Source organism: Apium graveolens, chromosome 10 (assembly GCF_009905375.1).
Source record: "Apium graveolens cultivar Ventura chromosome 10, ASM990537v1, whole genome shotgun sequence".
Taxonomy (NCBI): domain Eukaryota; kingdom Viridiplantae; phylum Streptophyta; class Magnoliopsida; order Apiales; family Apiaceae; genus Apium; species Apium graveolens.
Genome location: NC_133656.1, coordinates 126,983,272 through 127,002,387, shown reverse-complemented (window position 1 = coordinate 127,002,387; position 19,116 = coordinate 126,983,272). Strand labels below are relative to the sequence as shown.

The window sequence follows — 19,116 nt, the reverse complement described above, 5'->3', positions numbered from 1 at the left end:
TTAAAGGAATTTGTTGAGAGATCACTATGATCATGAACACTTGTTATATCGCATAGTTAGTACAGAAGGTGGCCAGCCTTTAGTACTTGACAAGCAATTAAACAATAGATGGTATCCTACTAGGCTTCTATCACACAGATAGATAGTCATTCGGCAATACCTCCCCTTCTGGAAGGGTTGTTCTTCTCAGATTACATGAAATGAAAAGAAGAGAAAAGAATGAACTGAAGAGAATTGTATATATATAAAAAAAATATATATATATATATACTGCCACAAAATATCTGGCTTGGAACCTACCTCTGAATTATAGAGGTTTGTCATAGGAGAACAAAACATAGACGTATTTATATCAGCATCAAGTATTATAGCATCGTATTTCGCGTGCCTAAATATTTTCGCTATCCCGTCCATCATTCTATGGACCCATGCTCTTCCTCGAGCTTATACACAATTACCTTTGAAACTCCCTCGACATCGAAAATCGAATCTGGGATCTCATTCTATATATCACCGTTACTAGGATTCTATGCTCGCATCGCAACCTTCCTCGTATAATAATACGGCTCTCTATTGATAAGAAAGAATAAATATTCACTAGGTAGATACTCTACTTAATTAGTCTATCAATGATAACTTATACACTACCACGACCCGATTAGTGGTACTCAATCTCAACACCCATTCCAATACAACTCTCACGGTTGTAATCAGCTCATTACTCGCAGAATCATTGCTGCCTTACTATGGTCCACCACTGACCCACTGTAGTCATTCATTTTCCATGAAGTCTTAATAGCTAACCATACGGAGTCTATCCATGTCGTATCAAATCCTTCTAAGGAGGTAACATAATCACCATTCCTGATTCATAAAGAACACTCCTGATCCTGACATACATACATGACATGAAGCATATAAAATTGCAGAAGAGTTTCAATCAAAGCACCGATAGCAGGTTAATACCATTCTTAATCATATGCCTTCAATAGAAGACTTAACTCAAAGGTTTGTTTGGTCCTTTTTGAAACATGGTCCTGGCTTATCTCAAGATAGGACCTTCTAAGATAGATAGCCCGTTCATGGCGATTACACGAATTAAACCTTTACCAACTACTATTACGGTTGGGTATTGCACAGTCATCAGAAGGAATGTCAATCTTCCAAACCATAATTCAACCTTCACATTTTTAACCATCATCACTGTATTCTTTTGGCACACGCGCCTATAATTATCCTCTTACCCTTAAAGTGTCGGCCACCTCTTTGGCCTTTCCTGATAGTAAAATTTCCTTACAGTCAATGTCATTTTAACCACCTCCAAATAATTTTCTACCTCATTTCAATCACAGCTTATGTGAAGATGTATTCCTTAAAATCTGATGAGTAAAAAAAAAATCACCATTTTTCCATAAGTTATTGCCTCAGTCTTTAGAGGTTAATCACTGTCACGACTGACTCTCAACTATACTTAGAACATCTTTTATCTTAAGTCCTAATTGCCTAGAACAATTTCAACCTTTACTGGTTTGATCCATACTTTCTCGTGGTTTAACACGTGCCCCACTTGGCATCATTATAATTACGTCATATTTCCTTTATCCCCATTTCCATTCTTGAGAATTTTGAATATTACCTTTTTCCTTATAAAACCTCTAAGGTTATCCTTCAATCGTTCCTCCTGTATTCCCTAGATACAGGGCATATCACAATACCATTTACTAATAGTAGAACCATTGTCTATATACTTCTGAAGAATTTCTCCACTGATCCTTAAAGGTTATTATTACCTTAATCCTTTCCAATTCATACTGTCAAAACTCATACTATCCCTATTAAGGGTGAAATGCCAACCTTTATGCATTCCCCTAGGATTCGTTTTAAGTTACCGATGTTCTATCCTTAATTCCACCTTTAAAAAGGTACAAGCATCCTTCCATGGATAAATAAAGTCATATATCCCTGATATGGGTATCTTATTCAATCATTCCCACCTCGATAGTAAATGCCTAATTTCACAATAACATCTGTATACAAAATGAGGTTAATCAAAATGGCCTCCAAAAGATAACAACGGTTATCCGCTTTTCTTGCCTAATCTGGTAACGATAACATGGATGTTCTGGAAGATATTGGTCGTGTTCAACGTGAACTTCTTCTTAATAATTCCTTATTTACTTTTGTTGTTTATCTCAACAGTCACCTCAATGTTGGGATATCTTTCATATCTGGCGTCTCCCTTTCTGGGTATCATGCCACCGGTCTTACACTTCACCTTCTTGAAGGTCACTTCCTTCATCCAATTTTCTTAATTTCTTACTTTCTTATCCCCTTAGTCTATCCGCGTCTCATTATTTATCCTTCGAATTATCTCAAGGTTTCCTCGAATCCTCCCAACTTACAGGGGATAAACTATATGCATCTCTTATGCCTTCAACCGTCAACTTTAACTCATGGTGAATCACCCTCATCCTGACGATCATATACTTTTCTATTTCTATTAATAGGAGTCTTTAGGGTTTCCTCATACCCAACTCCCTTATCATTCCTCAAACTCTGTTGCCTTTTTATTCCTTTCCACTTCAATTCCTTTTTATTTTCCTTTCTCTTATCATTATTTCATGAACCAACACAACATAAGCATTGATTTCAAATATCCCGTCATTCTGGATTCGCGTCTTCAGAACGAATCTTAACAACTTTTACAGCTTAGATTCATAATTCATCATACTCGTCTGCCTTTGTTCTGGCTCTAAAGCTTTTACACTATTCCATAACCTTGGGAATTACGATCCCGAAAACAATTGGCTGAACTTTAATCAGTTTATTATAATCTCTTGCTCCGTGCCTTCCTTGGCCTTTCACCAGCGGGTGGTCTCTCTCTTGGGAGGGTAAGTGACAAAACAGTCTTTTGTGGTTCGTCAATCATTTAGAATCTCAAATGATTCATCTATTTCCTTTAGCCAGGCTCTTGCCTCGACTGGGTCAGCTTGTTCCTTGGAACTCTGAGAGCTTAGCGACTTAAAGGTCATGAAAGAATTTCCCACCGCACTGTCTCCTCAGAGTGGTGGTTGGGGATAATAGTCTAAGTTCTGTCTAGACAGGTCTATGAATTGCCGTATAGGAGTACCGTCTCGGGTCTCCTTTCCTTACTCGACTTTCTGTTTCCTTATTATGAAATGTTTCATCCTACTCCCCATAATCGGGGTCATCTTTTAATTTAAAATCCTCATTTTCCACTCCATTATGTCATGGGTTCCTTCTATCTTGATGGCGACCTCCCTGACTATCGCATTCAGGGTTTGCTCTAAATCTTATTCCTCAACTATGGCTCTCATCTAAGTTCTCATCCTTACACTCTTGAACTTTCGGAACCCAAATTCTATAGGAATACCTCATTATTCCCTTATCATCTTTCTCGATATTAATCTTTTATCTAATTGTTGGCTCTCTGCCTTCATTCATAACTTTTTCTGGCACAATATGATCTTTTCCAATAATTCGGGCTGTATTGCAATCTCAAACAGCTTTTCGGTACCGGCTCCGGTTACCTTCACTTTTATTTCCATTTTCTCAAAATCTCTTATAAACTCTCCAAAAGGCATTATCATCTTGAGTCTCTCCTTTTTACTAAGGGCATCAGCCACCATATTGCTTTCCCCGAATGATAAAGAATCTCCCAATCATAATTCTTGATTAGCTCTAACCGCCTCCTCTGGCGTATGTTGAGCTCTTTCTACGTAAGAATGTACTAGAGCACTTATGGCTTAGGTAATTCTCGCACTTCTCTCCATACAAGTAGTGCCTCCAATCTTTAGGGTAAAACTATTGCCACGAGCCTAAGCTCATGGGCGGGGATATCAAATTTCATATTACCTTAATTGTCTTGACGCAGACGCGATTATCTTACCGTGCTGCATAAGCACGCACCCTAAGCCCTAGTGCGAAGCGTCACTATACTTCACAAATCTCCTTTTCCATCCGGCAATGCCAGCATAGGGGCCATCACCAATCTTTGCTTCAGTTCTTGAAAGCTGTTCTCGCATTTCTCTGTCCATTCAAACTTCTCAGTCTTACGAGTAAGCCGCGTTAAAGAGGCTACTATCTTTACAACTTGAACGAACCTCCGGTAGTGACCGGCCAATCCTACCTCTGGTAGTCGACCAAACCATGGTCATCAATTCATCAGTGGTCCTTTATCCAATCCTGTCAGGATCCTCCATGGGATCCTCCTCAACAACTATCCCTTCTAGGACAACATCCTCAACCGCTACATCCTCAATATCAATATCATCCGGTCCTGCATTAGGACACTCTATCGGATCCACAATCCGATCTCCAATTAGTAATAAAATATCATCGCGATGTTGCTCCTCAACCTCAGGGTTCGGAGTCCCGCTACCATATACGATAACGAACTACGCTCCTATCATGATATTTATAAGGGTTCCCATAAGGGTTTTAACTGTCAGTACTACGTTAGGTAGCCCGACTATGAACTTGGCAAGAGTTCTTATTATCTTAGTGAACTTATTATCTTAACGTCCCATCATCTCTGAGGTTTATAACGCTTAGCTCTGATACCATTTCTGTAACACCCCCAGATCCGGGGTCGGGGATCCGGGTCGTCACGGTCTTTCTTTCCACAATATCACTTCACTTAATTAATAATAAATGACCTTATGCTGTGACCCCACACTAACACACACCACAACCCGTTATAGTCTCAGAGATGAAATTTAAATAAGTACAAGTCTTTGAATCCACAATTTAAAAGTTATTACAACCCAAAATGATTACTTGATAAATTTACAGTTAATTGCCATTATCTGCCACAAGTTATAATTATACATAATTGATTCTCAAAAGTAGATGGTCTGATCTACAATAGATCTACCTCTGCAGCTATAGCAGCTACAACATCAACGGGAAGACGCGGGACGCTTCCCACGCGCTTACGCTGGGTCTGCTGGAGTCTGGCCATCTTTCCTAACTGTTGTTGTGTGATGAAGAAATAAAGCAAGGGTGAGCAGCAAGCCCACCAAAATAATATGTATAATGATTTACAATATATGAGCCTACTCATAATACTCATGAAAGTCTTGGTCAAAAGAAATGAACCAAGTTTGATATCTTAATGCGATGAAGTCGCAAAATATTCAGTATATATACATATATACTTTTCAAAATATTGGAAGTCTTCTTCCATGCATAATATACACAAAATCCCAGTGTATAACTGTATAAAAATATCGTTGCAAGGTGATCTCATATATCTAACCTTGTCTCAACATTTTTCTGAAAATCTTTGTCATTCATAAGACAATTATTAATTAGATATAAGTTTAAAAGATGAGGTTACCAAATACCCCAATATACTTATATCTTTCCCAATACTACTTGAACTACCACCATTCAAGTTATAATCAGTTTCAAAAGTTCATCCCACTGATGAGACCACAAGATAAGACTTGAATAGATTCAATCTTTGAAATATTATTGAATGAAATAAAGTTACGAGATACTTTATTTAGTCCCGATATATATATATCCACATATATATATCTCTTAAACATTTCCTGGAACCTCTGTTATGTAAAGTATGAACAGAGTTTAAAACATCCAATGAATTTTGGAAAGGAAAAGAATTTTGGCATAAACCCGATATCTCGCTGATCAGGCAAAGATACCAATAAGTAACCTTTTCTACTAGTAGATGGACGAATTCCCCACTGGTCATCACCCTGGTCATAATTAAGACCTATGCTGGACTGCCACTCAGCCACTTATGCATTTGATGGACTCCCACTGAGCCACTTACACAATAATAGACCGTACCCCGGCCTGTCGCTTATGCCGACTCAATGAGATGGGCTTACTTCCCGAACGTTGGGCAAGTAATCAATTCATTTACCAAATCTGCAACCTCGTTGCGAATATAAAATACACCACAGAGCCGGACTCCCCAGGTTTTTGAGCGAGTATTTAAATCCCCTTTAAAAAGGAAGATCTTAAATATAAAAATGAGTTTTGGGATCCGCTCTGACTTTTAAAAATCATTTTGAAGACTCGAAAACACTTTAAAGAGTGTTTGGAGTAAGACTGATTTAATGAAGTAAATCAGTCCCCAGAATATTAGAAAATATCTGAATATTATTAATTAAATAATATTCCCATAAAGAATAATCTTTATAAAAATAATTGAAGTAGAAGTATTAAATTTATACTTGAAACGAGTATTAAATAACCCAAGATATACTTATATGAAAGTATTATCTTTATTTGAATAATCGAAAATAAGTTTGATTATTTACACCTTATTCTTTAATAAAATAAAGAATATATCACAGCAAATAATCGGAGTCATAGATCCTCAAATGAATATTCAAATAATATTCAATAAATAAAATAAGCTGAGTCATAATACCTCGAATGAATATTATAAATAATATTCATTAAATAAAATAAAGGAGTCATACGTCCCCGAATGAATATTCAAAATAATATTCATTTAAATAAATAAAAGGAGTCATAAGTCCTCGAATGAATATTCAAAATAATATTCATTTAAATAAATAAAAGGAGTCATAAGTCCTCGAATAATATTCGAAATAATATTCAATAATAAAATAAAGTTTAAAGTTATCGAATAAACCTTATTCGATTAATAGTTTGGAAAACTATAACCATATATATATATAAATATATATATATATATATATCCATATCCATATATACAAGATTACTCGGGATCCTCGACTCCCGGTTTTAGAAAATATTTTCACCTTTGGGTCCCTATACTAAGGGTATATGCAAGATACAACTATCCTCTAGCATAGGTATTATCAAATAACCAACAGATATAAATTTTAAGAATATGAAACAGGCATGCATATGTACCATATCACATGCTACAATATATCGCAAGAATTTGCTAATAACAATCATGCACTATCGCAAGATAATGCATATACATATATTTACATCACAACAACAGTTATAACTGGTAGAAAACTTGCCTGAGCGACTGGGGTTACGAATGGCTCGGGACGAGTCTGATAACCTATAAACAACAAGTAAGTTGGAATTAAACCAAAGTCACTTGTAAATCTATACTTTAACTAACTTAGACTCTAACGCTTATTCTGCGCTTACTGATTCGCTTAAGTCACTCGGGTACCCTCGGCTCCACCATTTTTAATAATTTAACCTTTACGAGTTTTAAAGCGATTCCTTCGCGAATGTCTTACCAACTGCCTAACACACTTACCATAAATGTTTCATACATTAATTAACCCTTTTTGGTCTTTAACCTACATTTCAAAGTAAGGCGAGGGAAAAAGTTTCGTTCGCGAAACGCCGTTACTTGAAACGGTCGTTTCTCCTAAACCGTTAATCGGAATCGAACGAACTACATATCAAAACGAAGCTCGTAACATGAGCTATCTAAACATGGCAGTGGTCACAATTTAGCAGGGGGTTCTCGGGTCCTAATGCTATGCACAAAAACAGTCCAAAGAAAATCGGACGTTACGACGGCTATGTTTACGCGATTACCAATATTTATACCACTCCAATTCTTTACCAATTCACTACAAACCACCCAACCATCATCAATACCTCAAACACAACTTATATCAAGGCAAAGTCAGTCCATAATCTCAAGGTTTTCCAACTTATTCAACCACAAACATGATCTACTAACCATAACTTAAGATTCATTAACCATTAACCAAGATTCATATCCAAAATCACCACAAATCCAACCAAACCATCTATCATACATGGATCTTGCTATACATACATGGATATTTCTATATATACATTAATCCATCCATAAACTCATCAAAACTCAAAGTTCAAACTATAAGTTAAAGGTGAAAGTTGTTTATACCTCCTTGAAGCTTCCTAACACAACCCAAGAGCTTTGAATGCCTAAAAGAACCTTGATCCTTGCTTGTATAACCTTAATCTTTCATAAAAATTCAAGAAAACTAAAGTTATTTCTTGAAGGTTACTATTCACCATCTTCTTCCTTGATTTATAGAAAAAGATTGGCTTGGAATTAGAAGCTTAAACTTATAGGAAGTATGTAACTATCCATGGGGAAGCTTAGATAATTACCTTGCTAAATAGTAAGTGGTGGAGCTTGGATCTTCAAATTTTAAGAAATGGGCCGAGAGCTAGCTTGGGAAGAAGATATTTTTGTGTTTTGTTTGATGAAAATGAAATGATTTGCTTGGTTGGTTGATTTTTGTGTTGTTTTTGGTTAATGACTTAATTAACCTTGATTTTGTGTGGTTATAATTCAACCACACTTCCTTCCCTTCTATGTCATGCTTGTGTCACCTTGCACATGTCATTATGCTCCCACTTGTCCACACCTTGTGGTTTGATGATGTCACAATCCCTGGCTTCTCGTACAAGCTTGTCTCTTGGTCACTTATTTGTTTTACGGTTCGCTTATCTTTCGTTCTCGTTTATCGTTTGAGGGATCATACCCGGGATCTTATTACTTAGGTTCCCTTAACCTTTCTCAATATATTATATTCCTTTTATGATCCTCTCCTATAATCCTTTAATTTCAATCCTTTTTATCCTGTTACCTTATACTCAATTTTCTCCGTATCTTGTGGATTTCCGGGAAAAATCAAAGTGTTCGGAATTGGATTCTGACGATCTTTACATACACTTATATACCACATAGAGTACTAATAATATCCCATAAGATCAATAACAGAACCCCTACATAGCGTGGCATGAAAAGTTTTCTCGTTCAGCAAAAACACTATTCATAAGGGTTTCAAAATTTCTCAAAAATTGGGGTTATTACAGTTCCAGCTCGCTAAACCTTCATCGTGACCCCAACCATGAAGATAACACTAGGAAGATCAACATTTATGATTGGAGAAATGGGCCTGTGGATATTTCCAAGATACCCGCATCACTTGCAGTAGAAGAAATTTTAAGACGCGAGTCCACTCCTATTGATAAAGAGCGATCAGAGGAGATCTTAAAGGAGATGGCCCGGGAGAGAGAGGCTCCCCTTAAGCAAGCCGCCGCCAATGACCTCGACCTCATTTATCTTGACTTTGAGTCCAGTGGTAGCGATCTAGGTAGTTCCTATTATAACACCAATAAAGAAAAGAATCTTGTTGCCCCAGAATACCACATCCTAGGGCTCGACGGTGAAGAATACGTCTCGCATTGGTCTTATGTCTCTCTTAGGAGAGAGGAGCTGACAGATGTGACAAGCTAGGTTAATATCTGCAACTATAATTATTTCTTTGTGGCTTCTCCTAAACCGTATGTGCCTCCCTCCCAGCCCAAGCTAGAAGGCGAGATCATTTTTAGAAAACAAATTATTCCGGACGGGGAGGTGAGCTTGACCTCGACCCAAGAGGAGATAGAAGTCCTTTCCTATCGTGACCTCACATATTCCCTCACTCAAAAGTACATGGCCGAAATTATCGACCAATTCCAACTCGAGGTTCATGTTATTCTGCCCAGGTCACACATGCGATGCTATAGGTTCAACCACCCCGAGAACGGGGGCAGGGTACCATGCATGGTTCTCTCCACCTTCCTACTTAGGATAGAGATTTCTTCTCCTCTTCACCCCATTATCAAGGATGTCTACGAGTACTACCAGTTCGCTCTACTCCAGATTAAATTCGAATAGATATAGGGTCGCTATTGCTTTATACATCATAAATCGAAAGCGCAGATTTCCACCTCTCACCGCGTGGGAGTTAGGCTATTTTCTCAATTTGGAGCATTCACCAAATGAATTTGGGTAATTCTACTTATCTTTCTGAACATGCTATAACAAGAAGAATCTAATCCACAACGGGCCGAGTAACTCAGGGAAATGGAAGAGTCCCTACTTCTATATTCACGAGGTACCTCGAGTCCAAACTCACTTCTACTACAACCCATGTAAGAAAAGTTCTTCCTGGACGCTTCCCCTTTCTTTATAGTAGTATATTCTAATCATGACACTTTTTTTTGTTTATCACTAGTCACCCAGCCTCGAACTGTCCTTCAAGGGCAGTAGAAGATAAACGCGGATAGCCTCCCCGAGCTCCCTCCAGCGAACAGAGATATCCGAAAACTTATAACTACCTCAAACCTGGTTGAGTGTGGGTTCTTGAAAGAGGGAGTGAGGCTGACTCCCCAAAAGAAGAAATCAAAGAAAAGAGCCAGAAAAGGTAAGGATGTTCTCTACGTACATGCGGGCTCATGGGCTCGCACTTTATATTTCCTGCACTTGTCCTACTTTACACTGCACTTTTTATTTCCTTTATCTTTTATCTTATCACACCTTTCTTTAAATTGTTTTAGCTTTTATCCTGCTCGTATCTTGCTGTAATTAGTATACTGTCTATTTTATAAAATAGTCAGCTCACCTATTTCCTTCATGGAGGAGGCTGAGCAACCCGCGACCTCGGGCCCGGTGTAGCCTACTGGTGCGACCACATCGGCTCATACCCAAGCAAATCCTTCAGCTTGCATGACAACCCTTAATGGGCATTTCAAGAGTAGAGGGCCCTCTCCTTGGCTGAAAAGGCATCATGGCCCTAAGAATGGGAAAATCATTGAGCCCGACCCGAAAGAAGTTATTCCATCTGATGCCCCTCTCCCCACTTCTTCCTATGCTAGTGCAGTTGCGACCATATTCGGCCGGCGCACCCAGGCCAATGTCAGCGAGCACGATATAAAAAAATATACCTGAACCTCTCTCGAGGCCAATAATGATGCATTGACCAAGGCCACTGCCGAAGTGTACTTTCGCCAGCTGTCCAGGGCTCGAGAAATGCAAGCCATCAGCCAGGAAAACTTAAAGCTGGACGCCAAGGTAAAGTCCATCCAGTGCAAGGTCAATGAGCATGGGGAGGAGAAGGTTAACCTCGTAAACAATTATAATCAAAAGATGTTTGACCTATCTTCTGTCTACGAAAAGGCGGTGAGGGGCCAGAAGGAAACCCACAACCTGGCCACATAGGAGTGTAAGAAAAAGAAGGAGGTCCTTAAGGAGAAGGTGGTGGAGCTGGAGGGGTCGTTTTCTTCGCTGAATGCGAGCCGGAAGGTCGCCCTCGTGGATGCCAAGAACCCGAGGGCTAGAAAATTCATGAAGATTTTCATCAGCAAGCTTCCTGACTTCGATTGGGTGCTCTAGGCATAGGTACGACTAGCCATGCTGAAAAGCTGAAGTTGTAGATAGAGAGAGATGCTCAGATTGCAAAGGAGGCTCGTGTAGCAGCTGAGCAGGCCCGACTCGCAAGTGAGCAGGTCTAGAAGGAGGCGGAGGCCAGCAAGTCTTAGTTTTTTTTAATTTGATGAACTTTTTGATGGGACAATGGGCACCTCATTTGCCTCGCAGATATATTTATAGTAACTTGCCTTCGGGCCTCAACTCTGAACTATGGTTGCTGTAAAAGTTTCCAAAGTATTCTATGTTCGCACTTACTTTGCCATGCTAGCTGATTTCCCTAGTTAATTTTCTTTATTTTGTGTAAGTTTAATGTGCCCGTACTGAAATAGGGTTATTGTATCCCTGGCCGCGTATGGCGGGTATTATACCTTGATAGCGAGCCGAGCCCACCATCTCACATCATCTTCCCGTCTATTGTTTTATACTTTTATGTGCCCGCGTTTGCTTTTCATGTAAAAGAAGTAAAATTAATGATAAGTTTAAGTAAAACAGGCTCACATCCCTGCTAACTCATAATTGTTGCATGTATACTTGCTTTAGCGAGCCGGGCACATGGGCTCACATCTCGTTCTTGCATTCTTTCTTCGCATAAAACGAGCTATATAGTTCAAGTCTGATTTTCCCACATCCTTCTTCCTTTGTGAGACACAACCCTGGCCGCATATGGCAAATTTGTTTATTTGATAGAGGGCCAAGCTCATCAGGTCACATCCTCTAGCTCATATTATCTTTTTAAATTTAAAATAAGTAGAATGTACTCATGATAAACACAAGGAAAACAAATTTGTATCCCTACTAGCCTATTATTGTTATCTGGCCGCGTGTGGCAGGTTTGTTTCCCTAGAAGCGGGCTGGGACCATAAGCTTTAACAAAGGGAATGCGAGCCAAGGATAAAGGCTAGCATTGGGGCTATCCTTAAACTTTAAGTCAGTTCTAAACTCACAAGGCATGCTTCTAGGTGATCTTGTGGGCACCTCTTTCTACTTTCATAGTTTTATCCTCATCTCTAATAATCCATTTTGTGCTCACTATTTCCAAGCGGGTCGAGGCCCAGCTCCATTAATAGACCTTATTGTAAAGCGGGCCAAGGCCCGACTTGACTTATAATTTTGATATATAATGAAGCAACTGTTTTGTCCTCGCATGGGGTCCCAAGGATGGGCTCCCCTGCTGGTATTTTAATCTATTGACAAATGTCAAAATATCAATGCAACAAATAAATATCAAACATTCATTCATAGACCATGGAAAGTGAGAAGATTACATGCTTGTGGTCTCAGGGAGGAACCTATATGGCACTACCCCCCGAGACTTAGGAATATTTTAATATAATACTAAGTCTGAAAAGAATAATATTACTAATAATAGTTGCAGAGATGTTTCGCTTTCCAGGCTCTCGGGATCAACTTGTCCTGCATATAATTAAGGTGGTAGGTTCCCTCCCACAGCACTGATTTTATCTTGTAGGGGCTTTCCCAATTTTCCCCAAAGACTCTGTGACTCACCACCTTCGTATTTCGCATGACTCCGCACAGAACCAAATCTCCCACCTTAAAAGTCTGGGCTCAAACCTTGTTGTTGTAGTGTCTTGCTGTCCTCTGTTGATATGCTGATATCCTGATCTGAGCATCCTCTCGAGTCTCTTCAATCATGTCCATGTAGAGTCGATGGTTGACCTCATTTGTCTCTGAGTTATAGTTATCCCTTCAAAGATCCTGCCCCTACTTCAACCGGCACCATGGCCTCGCACGCATATATCAAAGAGAAAGGGGGCTCCCCAATTATAGTCCTAGGGGTCGTGTTGGAAGACCACGTGACCTGTGTGAGCTCCTATGGCCATGTTCCTATATTCTCCACAAGCTTTGCCTTCAAGATGTGCTTAATTATTTTATTAACAACCTATGTCTTCCCATTGCTTTGGGGGTGACAAACTGCACTAAAACTCTTTTGAATTCCAAGCTGCTTATAGATCTCCCGCATCTCCTTGCTATTGAACTGCTTCCTGTTATCAAATACCAACTTGTAAGGGATGCCATTGCGGCATACAATGGTTTGGTACACAAATTCCTTGACCTTTTTTGACATGATGGTGGCCAAAGGCTCGGCCGCTGCCCATTTAGTAAAGTAATCTACCACAACAACTGCATACTTGACACCCCCCTTGGCCTTTGGTAGTTCTCCAATCAGATCAATTCCCCACATAGCAAAGGCCAAGGGCTCATGAGGGATGTAAGAGAAACCACGGGGCTGTTGTAATAATTGGCATATCGAAGACACTTATCACAAGCTCGATAGAATTCAAAGGCATCTTATTTCAGCATTTGCCAATAGAAACCCTACAGGAGGATTTTTTGAGCTAGAGAGCTACCCCCCGAGTGATTGCCACAAATGTCCTCATGCACCTCCCTTAGGATATAATTGCCTTCATCCCCATCTATGCACTTGAGGAGGGGCACGCTAAACCATCTTCGGTATAGGATCCCATCATATATCACATAATGGGCTGCCGTGTACTTTATTTTTCTTACCACATTCTTCTCATCTGGAAGTGATCCTTCCTTTATGTAATCTAAGATAGGTGTCATCCACGTGGGGCCGAAGTCATTACTAATACTGCCCACCTTGTGTTCGGGCACACTAAGCTACCTCTGTATGTCAAGGGGCACGACCCGTAACAGAGTGGCCTCACAGCGCAAGCCGAGCTTAGCTATGTCAGCCGTGCCTTCATTCTGCCCGCGCGGAATTAGTTTCAACCTCACCTCGTTGAACCTTGCAATTATCGTATACACACACTTCAGATAAAGCTCTGTTCTTGGCCCTTTAGCTTGGTACCCCCCATTTATATGATAGACAATTAATCATGGAGTCACTAAACACATTCAAATTCTCCACCTTCATTTCCAAATCTAGCTTGAGGTCGTTGATCAGGGCCTCATACTCTGCATCATTATTGGTTACATGAAAGGTCAGTGTGGTCACGTGTCTGATCTTGTTGGCCTCCGTGATGATTAGCGCAATTATAGCTCCTGCCCCATCTTCATTAGAGGCTCCATCCACAAATAGGCTCCACCATGGGGCACTATTTTGGTTTACTAGCATGACCTCCTATGCACTAGGCATGACAACAAGTGCTCCCTGTTCCACTTCCTGGTGTGGAGGAAATTCATGGACGAAATTGGCTAGGGTCAGGCCTTTGATTGCGGTCCTTGGCTTATAATCAACCTCGAACTAGCCGAGCTCAATCGTCCACTTCAACATTCGACCAGAAGTTTCTGGCTTATACATTACCTGCCTAAGAGGATAGGAGGTTCATACTTCTATCTTGTGCGCCTGAAAATAGGGCCTGAGCTTTCAAGAGGCCAGGATTAAAGCATATGCTAAATTTTCGAGACTTGTATATCGAGTCTCCGCGTCGGCTAGCCTCTTACTCACATAGTATACAGGGAGTTGGATGCCATCTTCCTCTTGGACCAATACAGCACTTAGTGCAAAGTTAGAGACGACCAAGTATAGGACCAGAATCTCTCCTGCTTTTGGGTTTGACAACATTGGGGGACTATTGAGATGCTTCTATATGTTCGTAAAGGCTTCCTCACACTTTTCTATCTACTAAAAATTTCTCGCCACTCCTTTAATTGCTTTGACAAACTCCTGGCATTTGTCGGAGGACTTTAAGATGAAGCACTTTAGGGAAGCCACTCGTCCCGTTAACCTTTGGATATCATTCACCTGTCGTGGGGATCTCATATCGAGTAAAGCTCGTATCTTGGCGGAGTTGGCCTCAATGCCCTTGTGGTTGAAAATAAATCCTAGAAACTTTCCAGACTCGACCCCGAACACACATTTTTTAGGGTTAAGCTTCATCCTGTACTCTCTCAAGATATGGAACATGTCTGATAGATGGCGGACATGATCATTTGCTTTCTTTGACTTTACCCGCATATCATCCATATACGCCTCCATAGTGTTCTCTAATTGGTTCTTGAACATCTTTTTTACCAGCCTCTGGTAGGTTGCTCCAGCATTAAGGAGCTCGAAGGGCATATTAATATAACAATAGAGGCCCGATCCATAATAATGGGTTGCCGTGTACTTTATTCTTCTTACCACATTCTTCTCATCTGGAAGTGATCCTTCCTTTATGTAATCTAGATATGTGTCATCCACGTGGGGCCGAAGTCACTACTAATACTGCCCACCTTGTGTTCGGGCACACTAAGCTGCCTCTGTATGTCAAGGGGCACGACCCATAACAAAGTAGCCTCACAGCGCAAGCCGAGCTTAGCTATGTCAGCCGCGCCTTCATTCTGCCCGCGCGGAATTAGTTTCAACCTCACCTCACTGAACCTTGCAATTATCCTATGCGCACACTTCAGATAAAGCTCTGTTCTTGGCCCTTTAGCTTGGTACCCCCCATTTATCTGATAGACAATGATCATGGAGTCACTGAACACATTCAAATTCTCCACCTTCATTTCTAAATCTAGCTTGAGGCCGTTGATCAGGCCTCATACTCAGCATCATTATTGGTTACATGAAAGGTCAGTGTGGTCACGTGTCTGATCTTGTGGGCCTCCGTGCTGATTAGCTCAATTATATCTCCTGCCCCATCTTCATTAGAGGTTCCATCCATAAATAGGCTCCACCATGGGGCACTATTTTGGTTTTCTAGCATGACATCCTGTGCACTAGGCATGACAACAAGGGCTCCCTGTTCCACTTCCTATTGTGGAGGAAATTCATGGACAAAATTGGCCAGGGCTAGGCCTTTGATTGCGATCCTTGGCTTATAATCAACCTCAAACTAGCCGAGCTCAACCGTCCACTTCAATATTTGACCAGAAGTTTCTGGCTTATGCATTACCTGCCTAAGGGGATAGGAGGTTCATACTTCTATCTTGTGCGCCAGAAAATAGGGCCTGAGCTTTCAAGAGGTCAGGATCAAAGCATATGCTAATTTCTCGAGACTTTTGTATCGAGTCTCCGCGTCGGCTAGCCTCTTACTCTCATAGTATATAGGGAGCTGGATGCCATCTTCCTCTTGGACCAATACATCACTTAGTGCAAAGTTAGAGATGGCCAAGTATAGGAAAAAAATCTCTCCTGCTTTTGGGTTGGACAACATTGGGGGACTGTTGAGATGCTTCTATATGTTTGTAAAGGCTTCCTCACACTTTTCTGTCTACTAAAAATTTCTCCCCACTCCTTTAATTGCTTTGAAGAACTCCTGGCATTTTTCGGAGGACTTTGAGATGAAGCACTTTAGGGAAGCCACTCGTCCCGTTAAGCTTTGGATATCATTCACCCATTGTGGGGATCTCATATCAAGTAAAGCTCGTATCTTGGCGGAGTTGGCCTCAATGCCCTTGTGGTTGACAATAAATCCCGGAAACTTTCCTGACTCGACCCCGAACACATATTTTTGAGGGTTGAGCTTCATCCTGTACTCTCTCAGGATATGGAACATGTCTGATAGATGGCGGACATGATCATTTGCTTTCTTTGACTTTACCCATATATCATCCATATACGCCTTCATAGTGTTCTCTAATTGGTTCTTGAACATCTTGTTTACCAGCCTCTGGTAGGTTGCTCCAGCATTAAGGAGCTCAAAGGGCATTTTAATATAATAATAGAGGCCCCGATCAGTAATAAAAGAGGTGTGCTTTTGATCTGGTCCATACATTGGGATTTGGTTATAATCCGAATAAGCATCCATAATCCTAAGTAATGCGTGCCAAGTTGTGGAATCAATCAACTGGTCGATTCGAGGTAGAGGAAAACTATCCTTCAGACATGATTTATTTAGGTCAGTGAAGTCAATACATGTCCTCAATTTGCCATTTGGTTTCTTAACAAGCACTGGGTTAGCAGCCACATGGGGCAGAAGGCTTCCTATGCAAGCTCTGCCTCCATCAGTCTATCCACTTCTTCTTTGAGGGCCTCTTCCCTCTCTCCACTTATTGGCAACCTATTTTGTCTGGCCCCTTCTTTTATGGATCTAAGTTGAGCAGGTGGCACATGATTATATTCAGGTCAATCCCCACCATATTAGAGTGCCACCATGCAAATACATCAAAATTTATCCTCAAGAATTGGGCCAGGTCTTTTGTCAGGTTGGGGATTAAGTTAGAGCCTATTTTGAGTACCTTGGAAAGATCATTCGGGTCTACCAAGATTAAGATTGTGTCCTCTGCAGCCCCAGCCCTCTCAACCATTAGGGGAATTCTTGGGTCCAAGTCTGCCCGAGCCTCACTAGTTTCTCCTACTTCCGTGATTGTCCAACCTTCTATGTCCTCGAACTCGGGCTGGTGAGCTCGAATCGAATTGAACAAGCATTCACTGGTCATGATTACGGTACAAGTGATTCCGTTGGGTAAATCTATCGTGTTGTTGTCTATTTGCGTACCCCCTTCCCTTTCTTGAGTCTTCCAGTGACTTGTTCTGGGCTCTCTTCTTCATCACTTTCCTATTCTACAGTTCCCTCCTGTACCAACATGATGGGCTGAGAGGCCTCCATTAGCAGGGCCCCCAGGTGCGATTCCACCTAAATCCCCATGTTCTCAAAATAGCCCTCGGGCAATTCCTCGAATGAGATCATGTTGCATGTCTCGTGTCCCTCAGGACGTACTATTTTCCTACCTTCTGCCTCTTTCATGAGGACATCACTTTCACCCGGATTGACCGTCTCCTTCGATGTGTTCCATAACTGTGCTGCCCTGAGTGCCTGGTTGTAGCAGACACTCGATTCCTATTGACAGCTCTTCAAGAAGCCTACCCCCATGGGGTTGGGAATTTTGTTGTTATGAGATGGATCGAGGTCACCATCCTTATTGCGCTCATATGGGGCCTGCCCATTATAATATTGTAGGCACAAGGCTGGTCTACAACTGTAAATATGACAATTTGGGTGGCCATGCAAGGTTCTTTTCCCAAGGTCACCGGGAGCCGGATCGTCCCTTTTACTCTAATTGAGTTTCCCGTGAACCCGTACAAGTGCCCACCTGTCGAGGTTAGTTCTCTATCCAGCAGCCCTAGTTTCTTGTAGGCATCATAGGTTAGAACGTCAGTCGAGCTCCTATTATCCACCAATGCTTGATGAACATTCACTCTCCCAATCTTTATTTTTATGACCAGAGCATCAGAATGGGGGTAATGCACCCATTTTGCATCGTTCTCCTTAAACACAACCTCGTCAGCCTCATTTTCGAAGAGCTCTAGGGGCCTTAGGCTCAAATGGTTGACGTTGATGAGGGGCTTGTCCTTTGCTTCCATGGAATCTCTGTCCATCGCCTTCTGGCTGCCTCCACCAATGTAAGACCCGCCAAGAATAATATGAATGTTGTCGGCCCGAGGTACCAATGTGGATGAGGGACTGTATGATAATCAGTCCTGTGCTTCCGAACCTCTTTAATAACCCACTCCGTAAGCTTCCCTTTTCTTGTTAGCGCCTCAATTTCATCTTTCAATTGTCTACAATCAGCTGTATGATGCTCCTTTGCGTCGTGGTATGAACAATACTTCGAAGTGTCCATTTTGTTATAGTCTGTGAGAAGGTCTGCCTTCCTAAATACCCCCTTCCCAGCATAGATAGGTTATATATGGTCGATGGAGGCTACCAGAGGGGTGTGTGTCTGTCATTTTCTTGTATAAGGTGTCCCCGAATCCTTGGTTGTCATTTTTCCCCATACAGACTTCCTTCGGATTGAACTACGCTAATACGTCTTCTTCCTCTCATTAGGCTCGAGGACTGGTCTCTCTTGTCTCGATAGTTCATGCTAATTTCTAGCTCCCTCACCAACTTCTCCACCCCTTCAAAGCGTTCAGCTTGCTCATAAAATTCTGTCAAGGTCCTCGGCTCCCTAGCCTGGAGGTTGTTCTAAAATTCCGACCCTTCTTT

General features: G+C 41.0%; 1 protein-coding gene across 1 annotated transcript; it reads right to left on the bottom strand.

Annotated features, from left to right (window-relative positions):
• Positions 1–17,763: 17,763 nt before the first annotated feature.
• LOC141690961 (uncharacterized) lies at positions 17,764–18,751 on the bottom strand. The gene is made up of 3 exons (XM_074495713.1): positions 18,576–18,751; positions 18,042–18,516; positions 17,764–17,943 (listed from the first exon to the last, which is right to left on the bottom strand). The coding sequence occupies exons 1-3, from the start codon at positions 18,749–18,751 to the stop codon at positions 17,764–17,766; spliced, it is 831 nt and encodes a 276-aa protein (XP_074351814.1).
• Between the last annotated feature and the right edge of the window lie 365 nt (positions 18,752–19,116).

What these genes read in the sequence shown, in the direction of transcription:
- LOC141690961 (XM_074495713.1), bottom strand. Translation starts at nt 18,751, where the DNA reads ATGGACACTTCGAAGTATTGTTCATACCACGACGCAAAGGAGCATCAT. An exon ending in ACAGTCCCTCATCCACATTG is followed by an intron (nt 18,517 to 18,575) that starts GTACCTCGGGCC and finishes TGGTGGAGGCAG; the next exon opens with CCAGAAGGCGATGGACAGAG. An exon ending in ATATGAGCGCAATAAGGATG is followed by an intron (nt 17,944 to 18,041) that starts GTGACCTCGATC and finishes TGCTACAACCAG; the next exon opens with GCACTCAGGGCAGCACAGTT.